Source organism: Parasteatoda tepidariorum, chromosome 9 (genome assembly GCF_982258835.1).
Source record: "Parasteatoda tepidariorum strain Cologne lab strain chromosome 9, Ptep-v5.0, whole genome shotgun sequence".
Lineage (NCBI taxonomy): Eukaryota > Metazoa > Arthropoda > Arachnida > Araneae > Theridiidae > Parasteatoda > Parasteatoda tepidariorum.
The window spans coordinates 24,164,265-24,181,457 of NC_141763.1; the positions used below are offsets into that span (position 1 = coordinate 24,164,265).

The 17,193-nt window shown below is 28.9% G+C and overlaps 1 protein-coding gene across 3 annotated transcripts in view; it reads right to left on the reverse strand.

The window, feature by feature from the left end:
- LOC107451546 (transmembrane protein 163a) overlaps positions 1–14,586 on the reverse strand; it is a 28,891-nt gene extending 14,305 nt beyond the window's left edge. The window contains exon 1 of one of the 3 annotated variants that reach the window (XM_016067680.4): positions 14,168–14,586. In XM_016067680.4, the coding sequence (XP_015923166.2) occupies positions 14,168–14,270 (103 nt within the window). In that variant the 5' untranslated portion in view covers positions 14,271–14,586. Of the gene's footprint in view, positions 1–4,829; positions 5,189–14,049 lie in introns of those variants that run through there. The other 2 variants (XM_016067682.4, XM_016067681.5) reach the window with 2 other exon arrangements.
- Between the last annotated feature and the right edge of the window lie 2,607 nt (positions 14,587–17,193).

Below are 17,193 nucleotides of genomic sequence, written 5' to 3' on the forward strand. Positions count from 1 at the left end.
GCACTAAAATTAAACTTAAGCATTAAATTCATTGAGAAAATTTCAATGTAAATATTAAAAACGTAATACAAAAATAGCTTTTGTGTAGACTACTTTTTAAGTAAACAATAAATAAAAACTTTGAATTAAACTGTTTAGATAATTTACTAAATTATTAACTACGTTATTTTATCTCTAATGCGACAAAATAGCAACAACAGCAGTTGAAAATAAAAAACAAGTCCTATTTAAAGAATTTCAATTTTCTAAAATTTTAATTGATGTGCAAAATATATTAACTTTTCTTTGGCACATGTTGTTTTAAATATTTTCCAAAACCAAATTAATAAAATAGTGGTAACTTTTTTCTTTACTAATCTTTAAAAAAAAAGTAGACTTTTTTTTTTAAATTGCACAAAATAAAATATTTAGATCAAGTAACAAATACTTAAAAGTTATGAAATTAGAATTTAAAATTATGAACCACTAACAATCTACAAGATCCGTCCATATCTACAAGAACGCGATCTTAAAGATATCGCGCAATCCAAATTTAATGTCTCCTTAATCATAACATTCATTCTACTGCACACAAATTGTGTAATTATTTGCAACGAAGTATTTCCGAATAGTTCTAGGTTTTTATCTCTTTTCTAACTAACCTTAATCTTATATAAATCCTGATGAGGACACATTCTTCTGAAATTTTCAAGAAATTTGAAATTTTCAGTATCTCTTCTTATCACTTAATGATTGCTTATCATTGAAGATAAGTATTTTCAATGGGTCAACGATTCATAGTGGATTATTTTCTAATATTGAAGATAATGTCTTATCACTATGACCGTCTTTGAATCGTTAATAGAAGAGATCTCAAAAAAAGTATTTCCTAATTTTATACTAAGCACTTTGATTTAAAAGTCAAGGTAGGATATGATATTTGGCTTAAAAAGTAAAAGATAACTGTTTAAAAAAGTTTTAATTTTATGAAATGCCTCAAAAACTAATATTTTCAACAATATCGTAAAAAATTTAAAAATCTTCCAATAAAAGAAGTTCCAAAATGAAAATGCGTTAAGACATTAAATTTTCTATGTTTTGCAACAATGTTAAAAGTAATAGTATGAAAAGAATGGTTGAGTATTAATGTTCTATTTTAGTAAATTATTTTTATGTTAGCTGTTTCTTAATCTTTATAAGAAGTAGCAAGATGAAAACTCTCCTACTTATTTTACATTATAAATCGCTAAAATTGTCATTTATTTCTCAGTAATAGTCATTAAATTGTCAATCAGTAACTGTTCTTAACAAACCGCATTCAGTTTCGTAAATATAAAGATAAAGCAGGTCTTTACATTAAGGGTCTGGATGCAATGGCTCCTTTTATTCTTTTAAAATTTTGGTTCAAATTTTTCTTCCCGTCTAAGGGTAAAAAAACTCATTTGTGATGTTAACTCATCCAAATTAGTATCTTTGTACTGTTAGACAGTGTACACACTATTTGTTTCTTATAAACTTAAAATGATGTGGTTATTATTAATAAAGTTTTAATTTTTTTTCTGAAGAAATAAGCCTATGACTTCTTATACACTTTTTCTATTTAATACTTGGTTTTCTATGATAAAAAATAAAATTACCATTTCAGAACCAAATTTTTTAAACGGAACTGCTTATTAGAAGATTTTGTAAGCCTTAGAGTTCTGTATATTCAAATACAGAGTTCATTTATCATATATTATAATAAACATATATTTAATAAAAATTTTATCATATCCTCCAACTTTTGAGGTTTCAGGAGAATACTTTATTACTTTTTCCAGTAGTAAAAGGAATTTAAATAGAAAACTCTTATACATAGCTCAGCCAAAGATTGTATAAGCGTACAAGTTCGGGCTTAGCTCACTGTAACTATTTAAATTTTACAGCGTACTTAGCCTAACAAAAGGCTATCTGCTCTTTCATCTTCGTGAAACCTAATTTATATATTTTTGTAAGTTGTTTAAATGCAGTGGTGGATTAAATTCTTTACATTTTTCATTGATTTAAATACTCACTTACTACATTCCTGAAACTATGGAAATTCCGCAGTTGTTGGAAATTATGTTATATGGTATTTAGGCACTTCTTATGCAATATGTCTAGAAATTTAATCGTAGTTTTAATGAATTTATACTGAACCGAGTGGGAATCAGGCAAATAAATTTATTACGCGATAAAAATCACATTAAATATTAACGAAACAATTTAGCTCAGATTTATAAAATGGAAAGTAAACCGCATATGTATAACATAAGCAAACCCAATATAACAAAACGATTAAGCATTTTATTTCTACGTTACTATGAGGTTTATGAAAAAAAATATTTGCCTTGCAAAGAAGATTTGGGCAAATATTTTTTCTATTCCATATCTAATTAAACAAAACAGGAAATCCTTGACTTCACGGCACTTAAACTCTTTGGGTGTTCTGCACTGTTGGGGAATGATAAAATAAAAATAAGTAAAAAAAAATACCTCTCGAAACTTATCAACCACCTGTGATTCCATTAGTTCTAGAACTCACTTTCACTATTTTTTATCTCTTGCATTTGAAGAACAATGAAAAACAATTCAATGATTAAATACTTCTGCCTCGGAAGTTTACTTTGCGGTTTGTGAAAGTTAAAATGCCTTAGTTGTTTTTTAAAAAAATACATATAAATACATTTTTAGTCTAGATCACATTATATATAATTTATTGTGAAGATGGTTAAGAAATTAGTTATCAAGTATTACTGTAAAAATAAGTTACAAAATATATTTTTAAAAACATAGAAAAAATTATAGCAAGTTTTGAAATAAGGAGGGGGGGGGGTTGGTCCCTATTTTACGAAAAAAAAAACAAGGAATCATTTTTACATTTTATTGATATTAGGCCGTTTTTAACGCATTTATTTACATTTCTTAAAAATCATTTAATTTGCTTAGGATTAATGTTTGTTTGAGATTCTAAAAACTATCAATAAATGATTATCGGAAGATTACATTGATTAGAACTTGTGAAAATAAAATTTCAATTAAATAATTTTTTTCTCAAATTCTGATTCGCTAAAAATTTCCAATAATTCAGACATGAATATTTTATTTAAAAACATGCTTTATGATTCATAGACTGTTGATAGAAATTTTTAAAGATACAACACATGTTATTTTAAATTTAAGTTTAAACAAAATATAAGTCTGAAAAAAAGCGAGATCCGAAAGCTTACATTTCATTTTAAATATAAGTTTGAAATGAGATTTCAAACTTAGAATATATGAAGAAAAAGACTACAGAACATTAAGTTGTGCATCTACAGAATATATTCATCGAGACCCAAGCTAAAATGATAGAAAATACAACTTTCAACAAAAAACTCATACACGCTATAAAAACTTTTGTTTAAAAATTCATTCAACTAAACTTATTTTTAGATTATAACATCGAAAGAATTTTTTTTTTGTATATTGTAAGGTATTTTTATAATCTATTTTTTAAAAAATTTGATCGTGAAACATTTTACTGGACGCAAATAAAAATGATATTTATGAAAACTGAGGCTGTCTAGAAGTTTTAAATTTTTTTCATTTTTTCAATTTTTTACTATTAGTTCACACTCTCCCTATACCTTGTTCAAATTTCCAATCGTTCGTAAAATACTTTTTATTCATCCACTCAGGCTCAAATAAACGTTTTTAAATCTTGTAGTTGATGACACTTGATGTTAATACAGGTTTTTTCAAATATTAATTCATTAATTAAATTTAATTAATTTTTGATTAGATTTAAAATTAAATCTAGAGAAAAAATTTTAGATATTTAATTAAAAAGTAACTAAAATAAAAAAATTTCTTTGTTCACCTAAGTAGGAATTCACTAATTTTTTTTTTACATTACTTGTTCTTCGTACTTTTTTTTGTAATAAAAATATCCAATCAGCGAAGATAAATTCAATTATTTGCGCATATATAGTTTCGCTCTCCAATGAGGAGAAATGAGTCCGAATCTCAGCGGTGGATGGTCGATACGAATTCCGAAACCAACTCGCACCGTCCACAATGTTGACTTAAAATATCCTCAGTGGTAAACGGATCATGGGTTCGAATCCCCTGACCGTTAGGCTAACAGTGGGAGGTTTTCGTTGTCTTCCTCTCCATGTAATGTGAATGCGGGTTAGTTCCATCAAAAAGTCCTCCAAGGGAAATTTCTCCCAATACTTGATCCAGGAGTTCTATTTTCTTCTGAATTGTGTTCAAAATTGCAAGACTACGGAGTTGAACACTAGTATTCGTAAACCCAAAAATTGGGTCTGCTGTTCAACGACGGTTATAAAATAAAATGATGTCTAATATATTGGACGCTGCGTCTCAGGCACATATATCAAACTATACATGACATTATGAAACACTTAGATAAATACAAATGATTAAAAAAAATCTAATATTAAATGTTAGCACTTGTTATTTACACTACATTATTAAGAAGCAATATTTCCGATTCATTTTAAAATCTTTTAATAAATTACAGAAACTAAGATTTTTATCAATTGAAACATATGAAACAAGATATGCAAGTATACTATTTTTGTCATCGTAGACATAACCAAACAAAGAAATTTTAAAAAATTTCAAATTAATCTAATACTACTTATTAGTACTTGTAATAAACGTAATTTAAATGTAATATTTACCATTCATTTTATAATAAAATTCTGAAATGAGTCTTCTAATGAAATGAAAGACTATACAAGACAGTAAAATGTGCATAAGCATGCATGACCAAAGAAAATATGAAAATTTTTAAAAAATTACAATTATTCTAAGTTATTTACCTATCTTTTTATATGATCCACTTCTAATTTTCATCCTAAATATTTTGTAAATACAAGAACGTTTTTAAAAGAAACCACAACCAAACAACTTCAAGTATTCCAAAGATTTTTTGAAAGTTCAAAGAATTTTTTCAAAAAGTAGAATATTCAACTCTCACAATGAACTATTCTCCGAGCATTGAAAATGCATTTTGAAGACGTGACTGACTTTCAAGATTCAGAAGTTCTTATATTTATTCTAGAAGATTTCATTACGTGCAATAAATAAAATAATAATCGAACAGATAAAGAAATTACCACAAATTGTTTTTCTAGAATCTTAAGAATACTACTTGAAGAACAAAAAATTGCATCAGTTCTACAAATTTCTTAAGACAAAAGAGATACTTTAATCTTATCAAAGCAAACTTTTCTTACAAGATATTGTTTATCCAGATATACACTTGAAAAGGACAGGGAAAACAATTGCTCTGCATAAAAATCTTAGTTTTTTTCTTTTTAGTTTTATAAAGAAGTTCAAATATAAAACGAATTTTTAAAAATAAAATCTTGAGATATACTATTATGACGTCAAACATTTCTTACGCACTCACTGACGCAAATTGTTTATTAAAATTTCGATTATTAAATGTTATAGAAATTTTTTAGTGTATTATTATTACTATTAAAATGTTACATAAATATTAATATATCTATAACATTTTATATTCTTAATATATCTACTACTAACGTTACAGAATTAATGTTTTTATAATATAATATTTCTATTACTCATATTTCCATTATTATTTACATTAGTATTTTCATTATTACTATTACTAATATTCTATTAGTGTTTTTATTATTAGTATTCTGGTATTATTTCTATTATAAGTATTTCTATTATTTTTTCTTTTGCTACTTATATTCTTATTATTTATATTATTATTTATACTTATATTATTAACATTTTTATTATTAGCAGTTATATATTTTATTAAAGTTTCTATTATTAGTATTAATATCAGAGAAAATAAAAGCGATGAAGAAAGCATCATACCTGCCAACTTTCACTCTTTCCGAGAATGAATTTTCAGAGTGGTTGTAAAACAATAAACCAAAAACAATCTGACTCAAAAATGTATTTATATTTTGATCCCGTTGAAATTCGCTTGCGCAAGTATTATTATGATTTTATATATTTATTGTAATTATTTATATGTAGTGGTGGTCAAACTCATTTATAATTATCATTATAATTCAAAAAGTTAATTGGGAATAACCTGAGAATTGCTACCATTTTAAATATGAAAATAAAATCTTCCGCAAAATCCGGAAGAGTTGGCAGGTATGAAGCATGTTTCATAATAAATGCAACGGCGTAGAAGAAAAAAGAGGGCAAAATACCCGAATTCAGTTCAACTTATTCGATTTTTTTAATAAGTTTAAAATTTTAAATTTCGAAAATTTCAACGTACCATTAAACGCAAAATTTCTCATTTCTAAGGGCCACAAATACGATAATAGATAAAATATAAATGATAGTATAAAATTTGTAGGAAAATATTAAGTATTGCAAAAATTTTACCAGGCATCTGGCCAAAGAAAGTACCTAATCAATGGACAAAAAAAAATTATGATGCTATCGTTTAAGTAATAAATTAAGATTTATTATAGGTCTTTAGCTTTCAACAGTTCTTTTTTTTTTTTTTTAAATTGGCTCAGAAAATGATGATTTTCTAGCAAACTTTTTAATAATTAAATTTTAGGTCAACAATACACTAAACCGATTGATTAGCCATCATGTTTCAATAATTTTTAATGTGAAAATTAAGTATATTTTACTGAAAATAATTAACTTCTTTCTCAGAATAATATACTTACGCCTATATTATTTGCAGTTTTTACATCGACCCATATGTTCTTACACTTATATTAACTTAAAATACAAATTTAAAAAAGTTAATTTGCATTTTTAAAGATCTGTATTATTTGAATTATATTTTTAATTATTAAAACAAGGTTATTTTCCCTCTACTGTATTTATGTTCTTTATAATATTTTTTCTAGGGGCATAAACACCCCTTTGCATTATATTGTACACTGACATCTGCCTAAATTTGATGTATAGGTTTATTCTCCATATTTCGTACAAAAAAAAACGCAAGATTAGAAAATGATCAGCACATTTTAAAGTACTCAATAAGTAATCTAAGCAAATAACTTTTTACCAAGCAGTTTTTAACCTTTCTTGGCTACAAAAATATGTAATAAACACAAATAAGAATATAATTTGTTTTTAAAAACTTCAAGGTTATCGTATACGCAAATGAGAGTTTTAACCGCAAGTGAAAGGTGCGCGATAACCTTTCCAACTGGAGAGAAAGTAGGTCAAACGCTAGAGGTGTTTGACAGATAATTTGCAAAATAAAATCAATTTATTAGTAGCTAAATTTTATTCTTCGTTTTGGCAAAAGTTTAAGACGAACTATTTTTGTTGCTATACTGCTAAACAACATGATTATGGAGAAGAAAAAAAACGAACCACATATAACAAGAATTGGATCAATCTCAGGAATTTCATTAAGTTGTGAAATAAATGACAGAAATTAGAGAGGAAATTCAATTTGAAGATTTACGTCAAATTTGAACATCCGAGATAATTTTGCACACGTTTTTTTTAATGTAAATAAAATTATTCACATGTTACTGAAATATTTATATCTTAGATACACATTTACAAAGCATTTTTGACAAATATTATTCACGCGTTGAATATATTGCCAATATCATGCTCCACAGACAATGAAGGTCAAAAAAAGATTTTTTCCACTAAATATTTATGACATTTTTATAGCGTAATTTGATTTTTATTATCTTTAAGCAAATGGAGACAAACACAAACTCAGAAAGTAGGATCCCAATCAGTGGGCTCCTGGTCGGTACCACCAGAGGTATTGCGTTGTTATGGGAACTTGGAGGACTTTATGACCCCTGCAGATTAACGGGATACACGGGGATTCTTCGACGTCTGGATACGAACTCCTGTTCTCATAAACACAAGTCCAACGCCCTAACAACCAGGCTAATCCGGTCCCAGAGCATAATAGTAATAAAACTATTATAATATTTTTTTTTTGAAAAATAAAATCTTAAATTTCAAACTAGGCTTTTAAGTTTTGGAGGAGATAAAAATAGTTTGATAGTTTTTTTTTAGGTGCATATCACTGCAAATTTCCATAAATTTTAAAATCCCTATATTTTTGATACGAAAAAGTAATGAGGCGTGAATTTCGAATTTTAGTACTAATCACTTTTGAAGCTCATTGTGTCCACTTCATAGTTAATCCTTAGTGACTTTTTGATAGTCTTTGAGTCAATCTTATCGTAAGTCCAAGCTATTTTTCTATAGTTTATTCGGGAATACATATTTCTATATGGTTTTAATAATCTCACTATTTTTAATATGCGACATATATACGACATTTGTCATATGTATATATGACTGAAATCATGCATTTCAATGTGAAATTTTTTTTTGGTCTGATTTTATCACGATTTTTTTTTGTTCTTTAAACAATTACACTTCTCCACGGAGTTTCAAAAATCTTGATATTTTTAATTTGGTCCTCCATAATAAATTGCGATTTCAAAATCAGGCATTTTAATAATCACCTTTATCGAGCTTAGTGTCGATTTTCATCCTCAATCCATGTTAATTTTCAATAGTTAATTATTTTTAAAAAAATCGATACTTTTAATAAATTACGATTACGATTTTTTTTGTTCTTTAAACAATTATAACTACGCTTTCCACGGAGTTTCAAAAATCCTGATATTTTTAATCTGGTCCTCCATAACAAATTGCGATTTCAAAATCAGGCATTTTAATAATCACCTTTATCGTGCTTTGTGTCGATTTTCATCCTCAATCCATGTTAATTTTCAATAGTTAATTATTTTTTAAAAATCGATACTTTTAATAAATTAAGATTTTATTACGATTTTTTTTGTTCTTTAAACAATTATAACTACGCTTTTCCACGGAGTTTCAAAAATCCTGATATTTTTAATCTGGTCCTCCATAACAAATTGCGATTTCAAAATCAGGCATTTTAATAATCACCTTTATCGAGCTTTGTGTCGATTTCATCCTCAATCCATGTTAATTTTCAATAGTTTTGAAAAAAATAGATATTTTTAATAAATTACAAAATGTTATACTTGAATGCGGGTTTTTAAATTGCTTACTGTTTATGAATTTCGTTTCTAATATTTTGTAGCTTTTAAAAAAAATTAATTTTTAAAACGATTTTAACATGTAACATTCATAAAATCTCTCATAATTCACTAAATATAAATATTCTAAAATTAAAACTACACTGAACTGAATCCCAACTGTTGAATCTTGTTTTGAGCTATAATGCGTTTGTGTACGGCTTATTTTAAATCATTTTAAACCGAAATACAGTTTCTTTAATTAAAATATTTATTTTGCATTTATGTTGCTCAGTAAAATATTTGCAATTTTTTTTATTTCTTACTTCAATTCCAGAACACTTCAGTTAATTTATTTTAAAATGCAGTTTTATGTTACGTGATGTGATAAAAAGCCACAACTTTTTCCTAATCTTAATATATATTTTTTCGATCTAACTATTTTTGATGAAAAAGAAAATTTTGATAAGTATCAGTTTTGAATAAATTTTAATATTTGAAATAGTGTAATTTAATGCAAATATAGCAAAGTTAACTGAGAAAAAGAATTTAGTCTGAAGCATTAAAGTTTACATAAAAATCATCATAATTGCTTTCAACATGGCATGCAGACCTTCATTCAAATAGGTTGTGCACCCCTATGTATAAATTACAATAAAAATATTTTTCTTTTAATTAGGTATTTTTTAATTAACCTTACTAATATAAATAACTCTTAACTAAAATTTGAATATAGTTATTGTAAGATAGTGAGTTATTTCCTCATATTTTTAGGATTAATTACATTTCAATGTAATAAGTCGGTAAGTATATACAATGTTCCAATTTAGAACATTTTCTAAATTCAGTCTCTTCAATTATACATTCCTTATTAATTAATGTCAAAATAAATATTAATATAATTAAATATTAATATAAATATTAATAAATAAATAGTAAATTAAAATATATAAAATATAAATTAATGATATAAATACCCGAATGTCTCTTCATTGTGTTCTTGTTTCACATTATAATTTGAAAAAAAAAATAGTGTTAAATCTCATATAGGGCGCACTTAAATCTTGCAGGGGATGCACCCAAGCCTATATACGCCACTGATCCCAGTAGTTAATTGAATGTTATAGTTTATTCACAAAAAAAGCTGAAAGCTACTATATTGCATCAAAAATAAATGTTAATTACTCGATGAAACGAAAGTAATAAAATATAATGCGAAGTGAAACAAAATAAAAAAGAATCCGCATTAATCATAACTTAAGCACCTTGGCAAGGATGTTTAAACAGTGTTTGCGCCAATGTATTGGAGGATTATAAAGGATAGATCAATAAGTTTATATTTTGTGGTAAACCATGTAGCTTATCAATTATTATTGTTGTTCATTTAACTTAAAATTGAGGCGAAAATTGGCTATTCATATTTTGACAAATTGCTCCAAGAGGTAATCAAAATTTTTTTAATGCTAATGATCAAATTTTCAGAAACAAAGTGGTAATTTTAATGCTTTAGAGAGGGGACTTTAAATATGTTAATTAATGCTCTAACTATTAAGTTACTTAAACACAGCGTACTGGCTCTGACTAAATTTTTTTTTACGGCGGACTTTGATTTTTTTGACTATCAAAATATGGGTGTTTACAGCAATATGGTCACAACGGTTACGGAAGTTTGGTCACCTTAACACTAACTTCGAATTTTCAGTATTTCGTAATTGAATCGAAACATTTTTGCACACATTTAAAATTTTATTTATTCTAATGCTAGAGAAATTAATTATTTCTCATTATTTTTATTTAATATCGGCCGAAAAAAATTTGAAATTTAAGATAAACATTTTTATACTTCATTTTAAACCTTAATCTAATTCTCAAAATACGAAACTTCAAGCAATCGCAAAACAACCACGTTACCTCAACCTTGCGAAGAGAATCCGGATTGCCTCAACCTATAACGCTATTTTTGAACAAAAGGTTTAAGGCTATCCTACGTCTAGCATTCACATTTTCTTTAATTAATCATTTCAGTTTATATAATACCGCTTTAAGCATAACAAGATACTATCTTTTATGTAACAATTTTGAAACAGTTTATGAGTATAATTCAAGGTAAACTTTGCCTTACCGCCAAAGGCAAATTGACCGAGAGTTATCGCTTTTGCTGAATCATCGGAACTTCATGAAGACGAGAATTTTAATGACTTAATTATTTTAGAGCTGAATTTAAAGTTTGAGCAACGTTAACGACGAAGATAGCGATTCTTAATAACCGTTAGCAAATTTCGATCGCGTAACAATATATTAGAATGAATTTAAATATTCAAAGCCACCCCCACTCCTAAACTTTTAATTTCATTTCATCACAGTCGTTGAACAGCAGTCTAAATTTTTTTGTGTTCACGATTACCAATGTTCAATTGTGTAGCCTTGTAATTTTGAACCCAATCTAAAAGACAAGGGAACTCCTGGATCGAGAATGTGGAGAAATTTGCTTCGTGGTGGACTTTTTGATGAAACTAACCCGCAATTGTGTTACATATGAAAAGGAAACCTCTCACTGTCAGCCTGCCTGCAAGGGGACTAACCCATGATCCACTTACAACTGAGGATATTTTTTGTCAGCACTGTGGTCGGTGCAAGGCGGGTGAGGTCTGTATCGACCAGCCATTGCTGGGATTCGAACCCGGGTTACCTCATTGGATAGTAGTGCTCTAATTCCCGACTCCTTAAACTTTTATTTCCATTGCCTTTGAAAAACACTCTTGTAATATATTCTTAACATGAATTATTTCAAATTTTTAAACGGACTAAGAGGCTCCACCCCCTCGTTTCGTCCGCTAACCCTTTGTAATAGATACTCATTCATAATTTTTTATTTCTTCTTAAACGTCAATATTTTGCACAAAAACAGGGAACATTTTGGTTTCAAAATACGCAATTATATTAGCTTTATATAAGAACATTTTGTTAAATCACGTTATTCTTAACGAAATGGACAATTACTTGGATTTGAAGAACAATCTGAACTTGAAAAAAACCCTAACACAGGCAAAAATCTGTTTCAATAAGAAATGAGACAAGACTAGAACAAGTCAAGTAGGAAACTGTTCTCCTTTTTATTAGGTTCGTTTTTAAATCTAATTTTTAAAAATTTCACCATAAATGTTGAGATTTATAACTGAAAACACGTAATCTCTATTTTTGCAACGTTTGATTGATGACATCTACTCAAGTATGAGCGAATAAAATAAAGATCTTATGAGAAAAGCAATGGCTTTTCTACATCAATGGAAAGTCAATATTTAAAGCAAAAAAACAAAAATTCCAAAAAATACTTAATTTTGTAATTACTTTCGAGCAAATTGGAATTTTGAAAATATTAAGCTCATAAACAAATGCGTCCCTTTCACCCTGCAGTTGCATTCGCGTGGCATATATTTAAAAAAAATCAGCAGTTTTCACGTATAAATTATCAAATGTAGCATTTGTATTCCATCGTTATTCCTGTACACGTGTCTACATACTTTAGTAAATTCAAGTTTCTAAATTGTATAGTTTTTAGGAAGCAAAGCAAAATTTAACGCTAAGTTGAACACTCAAATCAGCAGCGTCGGCGACATTTTTTAAAAATCCCACTATCTCAAATTCAAATATAAACACACTCTCGTGTTTATATCTTTACTTTTATTTTTAAACCTTAGCAATCTTTAAATTCAATTTTTATCAAAATTTTGCATATAAGTTTGACATCACAATTCCTAAGTTTCATCTAAGCTATTTGCATTCAAATACAACAATCTTAAGGTGATAATATCACACGGAATACAATTTTTATCATCGTCATCATATGGGGTAGCTTAATTGATAAATTTAGAATTGGATAAAAATCTTTCAAAAAAATTCAATGCACACATAAAGGCTTAGTAAAATCCGAATCCAAAAAGTTCAAAACCACATATATTGTCAATCGATTTAATATACTTGCACTATATTCACGTGCGATTTTAATTATTATGTTTAAGAATAAATACAATTTTTTAAAGTTTTATATTAAAAACACTTTCTTGAAAAATTAATTATTTACTTTGTACTGAGCAGTTTGACAGAATCAGTAAATAACATGCTTTTAATTTAAATGAAAACTTAACATTTCTAACATCTAATACAAATATTTTGCATTTGAGAATTCGAAGAATCTCCTGGTTTAAATCTAGATACTAAAGTTAATCTAAGATAATGAAAATCTAGACAAATTCTGTATTTTAACAAGAAAGTAAAAACAGTCTGAAATCAGATTTTATTTTATCAATCTAACATTCTTCGCATTTTTCTAATACTTAAGTACACATTTTTTATGAGTACGCAACTCTCCAATAATTGGCATTTCCAAATATCCTTTCTACGTTAAATCAGTAATGATGAAAATTAAAAGTTATACAAAGATTTGGCTCATCAAAAATATAGGAAAATATCAACAGCTATTTGCGATCAATATAATCATGGTGATATGACTTGTCAAATTAACTTTAAAAGAAATGAAAAAAAAAATAATCATCAATACTGAGAAATACGTGCAATTAAAATATATCACAAACGTAATACACGTAATTTAAAAAAAAAATCGAACATTGAAAAATATGATTTTTCCTTTAAAATGTTACAGGTTTTAACAATAAAACTTAATCCTTAAATTGGGTAGAGCTTCTTTTTAAATATCAAAACTGATTGTACAGCATTTACTAAAAAAGTAATCATTGATTTAAAAAAAAACAAGTTTAAATAAATGCATGATAAAAAAAAATATTTTCACACAAAATTATTTATTTTAATAGAATGAATAGTAATAGACATAAAAGTAAAACAAAGTAATTATTCGTCTCCATGAAAAGTAACCGCTAAAATTATCATTTTACTTTCAATAAAATACGAAATTGATCAAAAATATAACTGAGCAGAATTTGAAAAATATATACATAAAAATTTAAAATATCACAATGACTTAAATGTTTAAGACAAATGAACTTACTCATGCTTTATAAAATTAAAATAGTTTTATCACCACACACAGCGGCACTTAAAACCACAAATTAAAAATTTTAAAATCATCAGTCAAGAACTAAACCATCATTAACAAAAATACTAACCTAATATAGATGAACGCCGCCGGTCGTATTTATAATTTATACTATTTCTTTCTTCTGGCATTGTTGCCATTTTGCCAAATTGAAAAAAATATAAACACAACATGGTTGCTCTGCAAACGATTCTTACGAATTCCTATAAATTGAAGTTAAAACAAGTTATTGTTCTATTTCTGCAGAAATAAACGTTCCACTCACTCCCTCAATCAATTAAGAATGCAATACCTCGATCGTCAGGTTATCAGCTTTTATATATCGATTAATCGAAGATGTTTTCGTTTTGTTTTTAATTGTCGTTTTCATTATCAACCTTTGAAACGGAGCAGGACTTGTTTGTGCGCACGAATCTTCGAGATAGTGTCACTATAGGTGACCTCAGGCAAAAGGAAGCACGTGTAGTAACAAAATCATTTTTCCTTTCTACCTCACAAAAGAAATCAAAATCCAAAGTCCACTTTAAAAACTGAATAATTGATTCCCAGGTACGCATTTCGGGGACCGTTATCTAAGTGCACTTGTGTTAAAAGTTAAGGATCGAAAAATTACTTTCTCTATAGAAAGTGGAAGGGAAGAAGTTATGCGACCTACTTTTACTCCTCTAAGGTACATTTAGTAAAATGTTATCTAATTTCTTTGCTTTTAAATTGGGGTGGGTCGTGAAACATGATTACTAAGTTATTTTAATTTAAAACCATAGTTGAACAGCCAATCTTTATATATCGATGTTTAACTCCATGGCTTTGTAGTTATGAAACCAACCCAGAAAACGAGGGATATCCCGAAGTTAATTCGGACTATAAAAAGTTATTGGCTCAAATCCCTCTGTATTTTTAATATTAATATAACTTCACTATGCACACGGAAGAGTAATTTAACATTCTATTTTGCAAAGAAATCAATTTTGAAGCAAATTGTATACATTCGTGAAAGTTAATGCATTTTTAATGCAATTTTCATGCATTTCTTTCGTAATATTGTGTATGCAAATTTTGAGTTTGGTAACCCATCCAACTACACAATCTGTTGTTTTCTGGGGTGTGCAAATTAGGGCACGGTAGCCTAAGTGCCAATAGTGTGAAATAACAAGTTCGAAAGGCTGTTATTGTCGTAGTTCATTTACGTCACACTAGAGCTGCACTATAAGCTATTGGTGACCGTCTGGGAAACATCCCTGAGGATGATCCGAAGACATGCCATCTCAATTTTGATCCTCTGCTGGGGGGATGGCAACCCCTCTTCGGTATACCGTTGACCTGAGCGTGTAATCAAGCACTTTACGGTAGAACAGTTTAACGAGGACCCATACAGCACACCTTTGGACCCTACGCAGACAGATCCAAGTGGTCACCCACCCGCACACTGACCGCAGCCAGTGATGCTTAACTTCGGTTATCTGCTGTGAACCGCGTTTTAACGATCAGTCCACTACGGGACTCGAAACATATGAAAGAGAAGATTTGATTCGATTCTTAAACGTCGTACTAAGTTCCTGAAAAATTGGTTCAACAGTTAACTACATAATATGTCGTGCAATCTTACTGGAATATTAGAAGGTATATTAATCTTTGCATCCGTTCAAGCTGAACTGAAGTATTGAATAATCCAGTTTAAAGCGCTTCATTTATGTGATAATTGGGTTCGATTTGGTTCGGAGTGAAAGCAAGGATCTCACCACCGGATCTTTGACACCACCGGAGATTTTATATTTATGTTAATTCCGAACCGTCAATGAGAAAAACTGTCAGTAAAAGTACAATCAATTCAAGCACTCAATCAGAGCAGAATCGAACTTGTTAAAGTCTTGGCTGACGAGGGCTGAACTTACCACACAAATGGGCAAAGTAGAAGAAAGGGAGATTTATTTTTAACAGAAGTTCATAGGTTCGGAAAGTCACTTTAATAGCGAAAAGGCAAATAAATATCACGTTTTTTTTATTTTTCGGAAGACAGACAAGCAAATCTGGATCCTCCATTAGGTACATAGGTACTTTATTTACGTCGCACTAGATCTGGTAAACATCCTTGAGGATGTTCCGAAGACATGCCATCACAATTTTGTTCCGCTGCAGAGCCGTTTGAGTCCCCCTCTTTGGTAGCCCGAAGACCTGCTGCCGAAGTTGAGCAATTTACGAACAGTTTAATAAGGACCAATACCACGCTTCTCTCGGTTCATATGCAGGTTGAATAAAGTGGTCACCCACCCGCTTAGGTATGTAGGTACTTTACTTACGTCGCACTAGATCTGGGAAACATCCTTGAGGACGATCCCAAGACATGCCATCACAATTTTGATCCGCTGAAGAGTGGGTGAGTCCCCCACTTTGGTAGCCCGAAGACCTGCGGCCATAGTTGGGCAATTTACGAACAGTTTAATGAGGACCAATACCGCGATTCTCTCGGTTCATATGTAGGTAGAATAAAGTGGTCACCCACCCGCTTACTGATCACAGCCAGTGATTTCTTTCGTTACGATCATAACACTGCGGGTCTCTTCGATTAGTGAACCACCTGGGGGCCGAGCCTGACTAATGCAGGGACATACGAGGCAATTGCACCGGGCTTACGCATCAGAGGGGGCCTCCAAATCCAATAGAAAGTTTATTTTACGTTTCTTTCTTTATTGAACTTCTTTAAACTCATTATCAGTACAGTTTTAAATTCGTAAGCTTTATGTTAACTTCTTCATTAACCTATCTTATGAACACAAAAAATCTATATTTCGTAAATGCATGGCTTTCTAGGGTGGAATTCAGCTAAATTTTCGCAATTACGATTTACAAATTTGGCCAATGAAAAGCCTGTATTTTTAAATATCGCAAAATTTATATATCTCCATAAAGTTTGGTTCTTAATTAGCTACTCAAGTAGTGAAGCAGAGGGGGGCTCCAAAAGAAGTTTAGCCCCAGGCCCCGATTAGGCTAAGTCGGGCCCTTCCTAGGGGCATCTTATTGAAAAGGCGAAAAATAAAATTTTATGATTTATATAAAAATAATAAAAAACACATTATTGTAATGTTTTTGATCCTATGG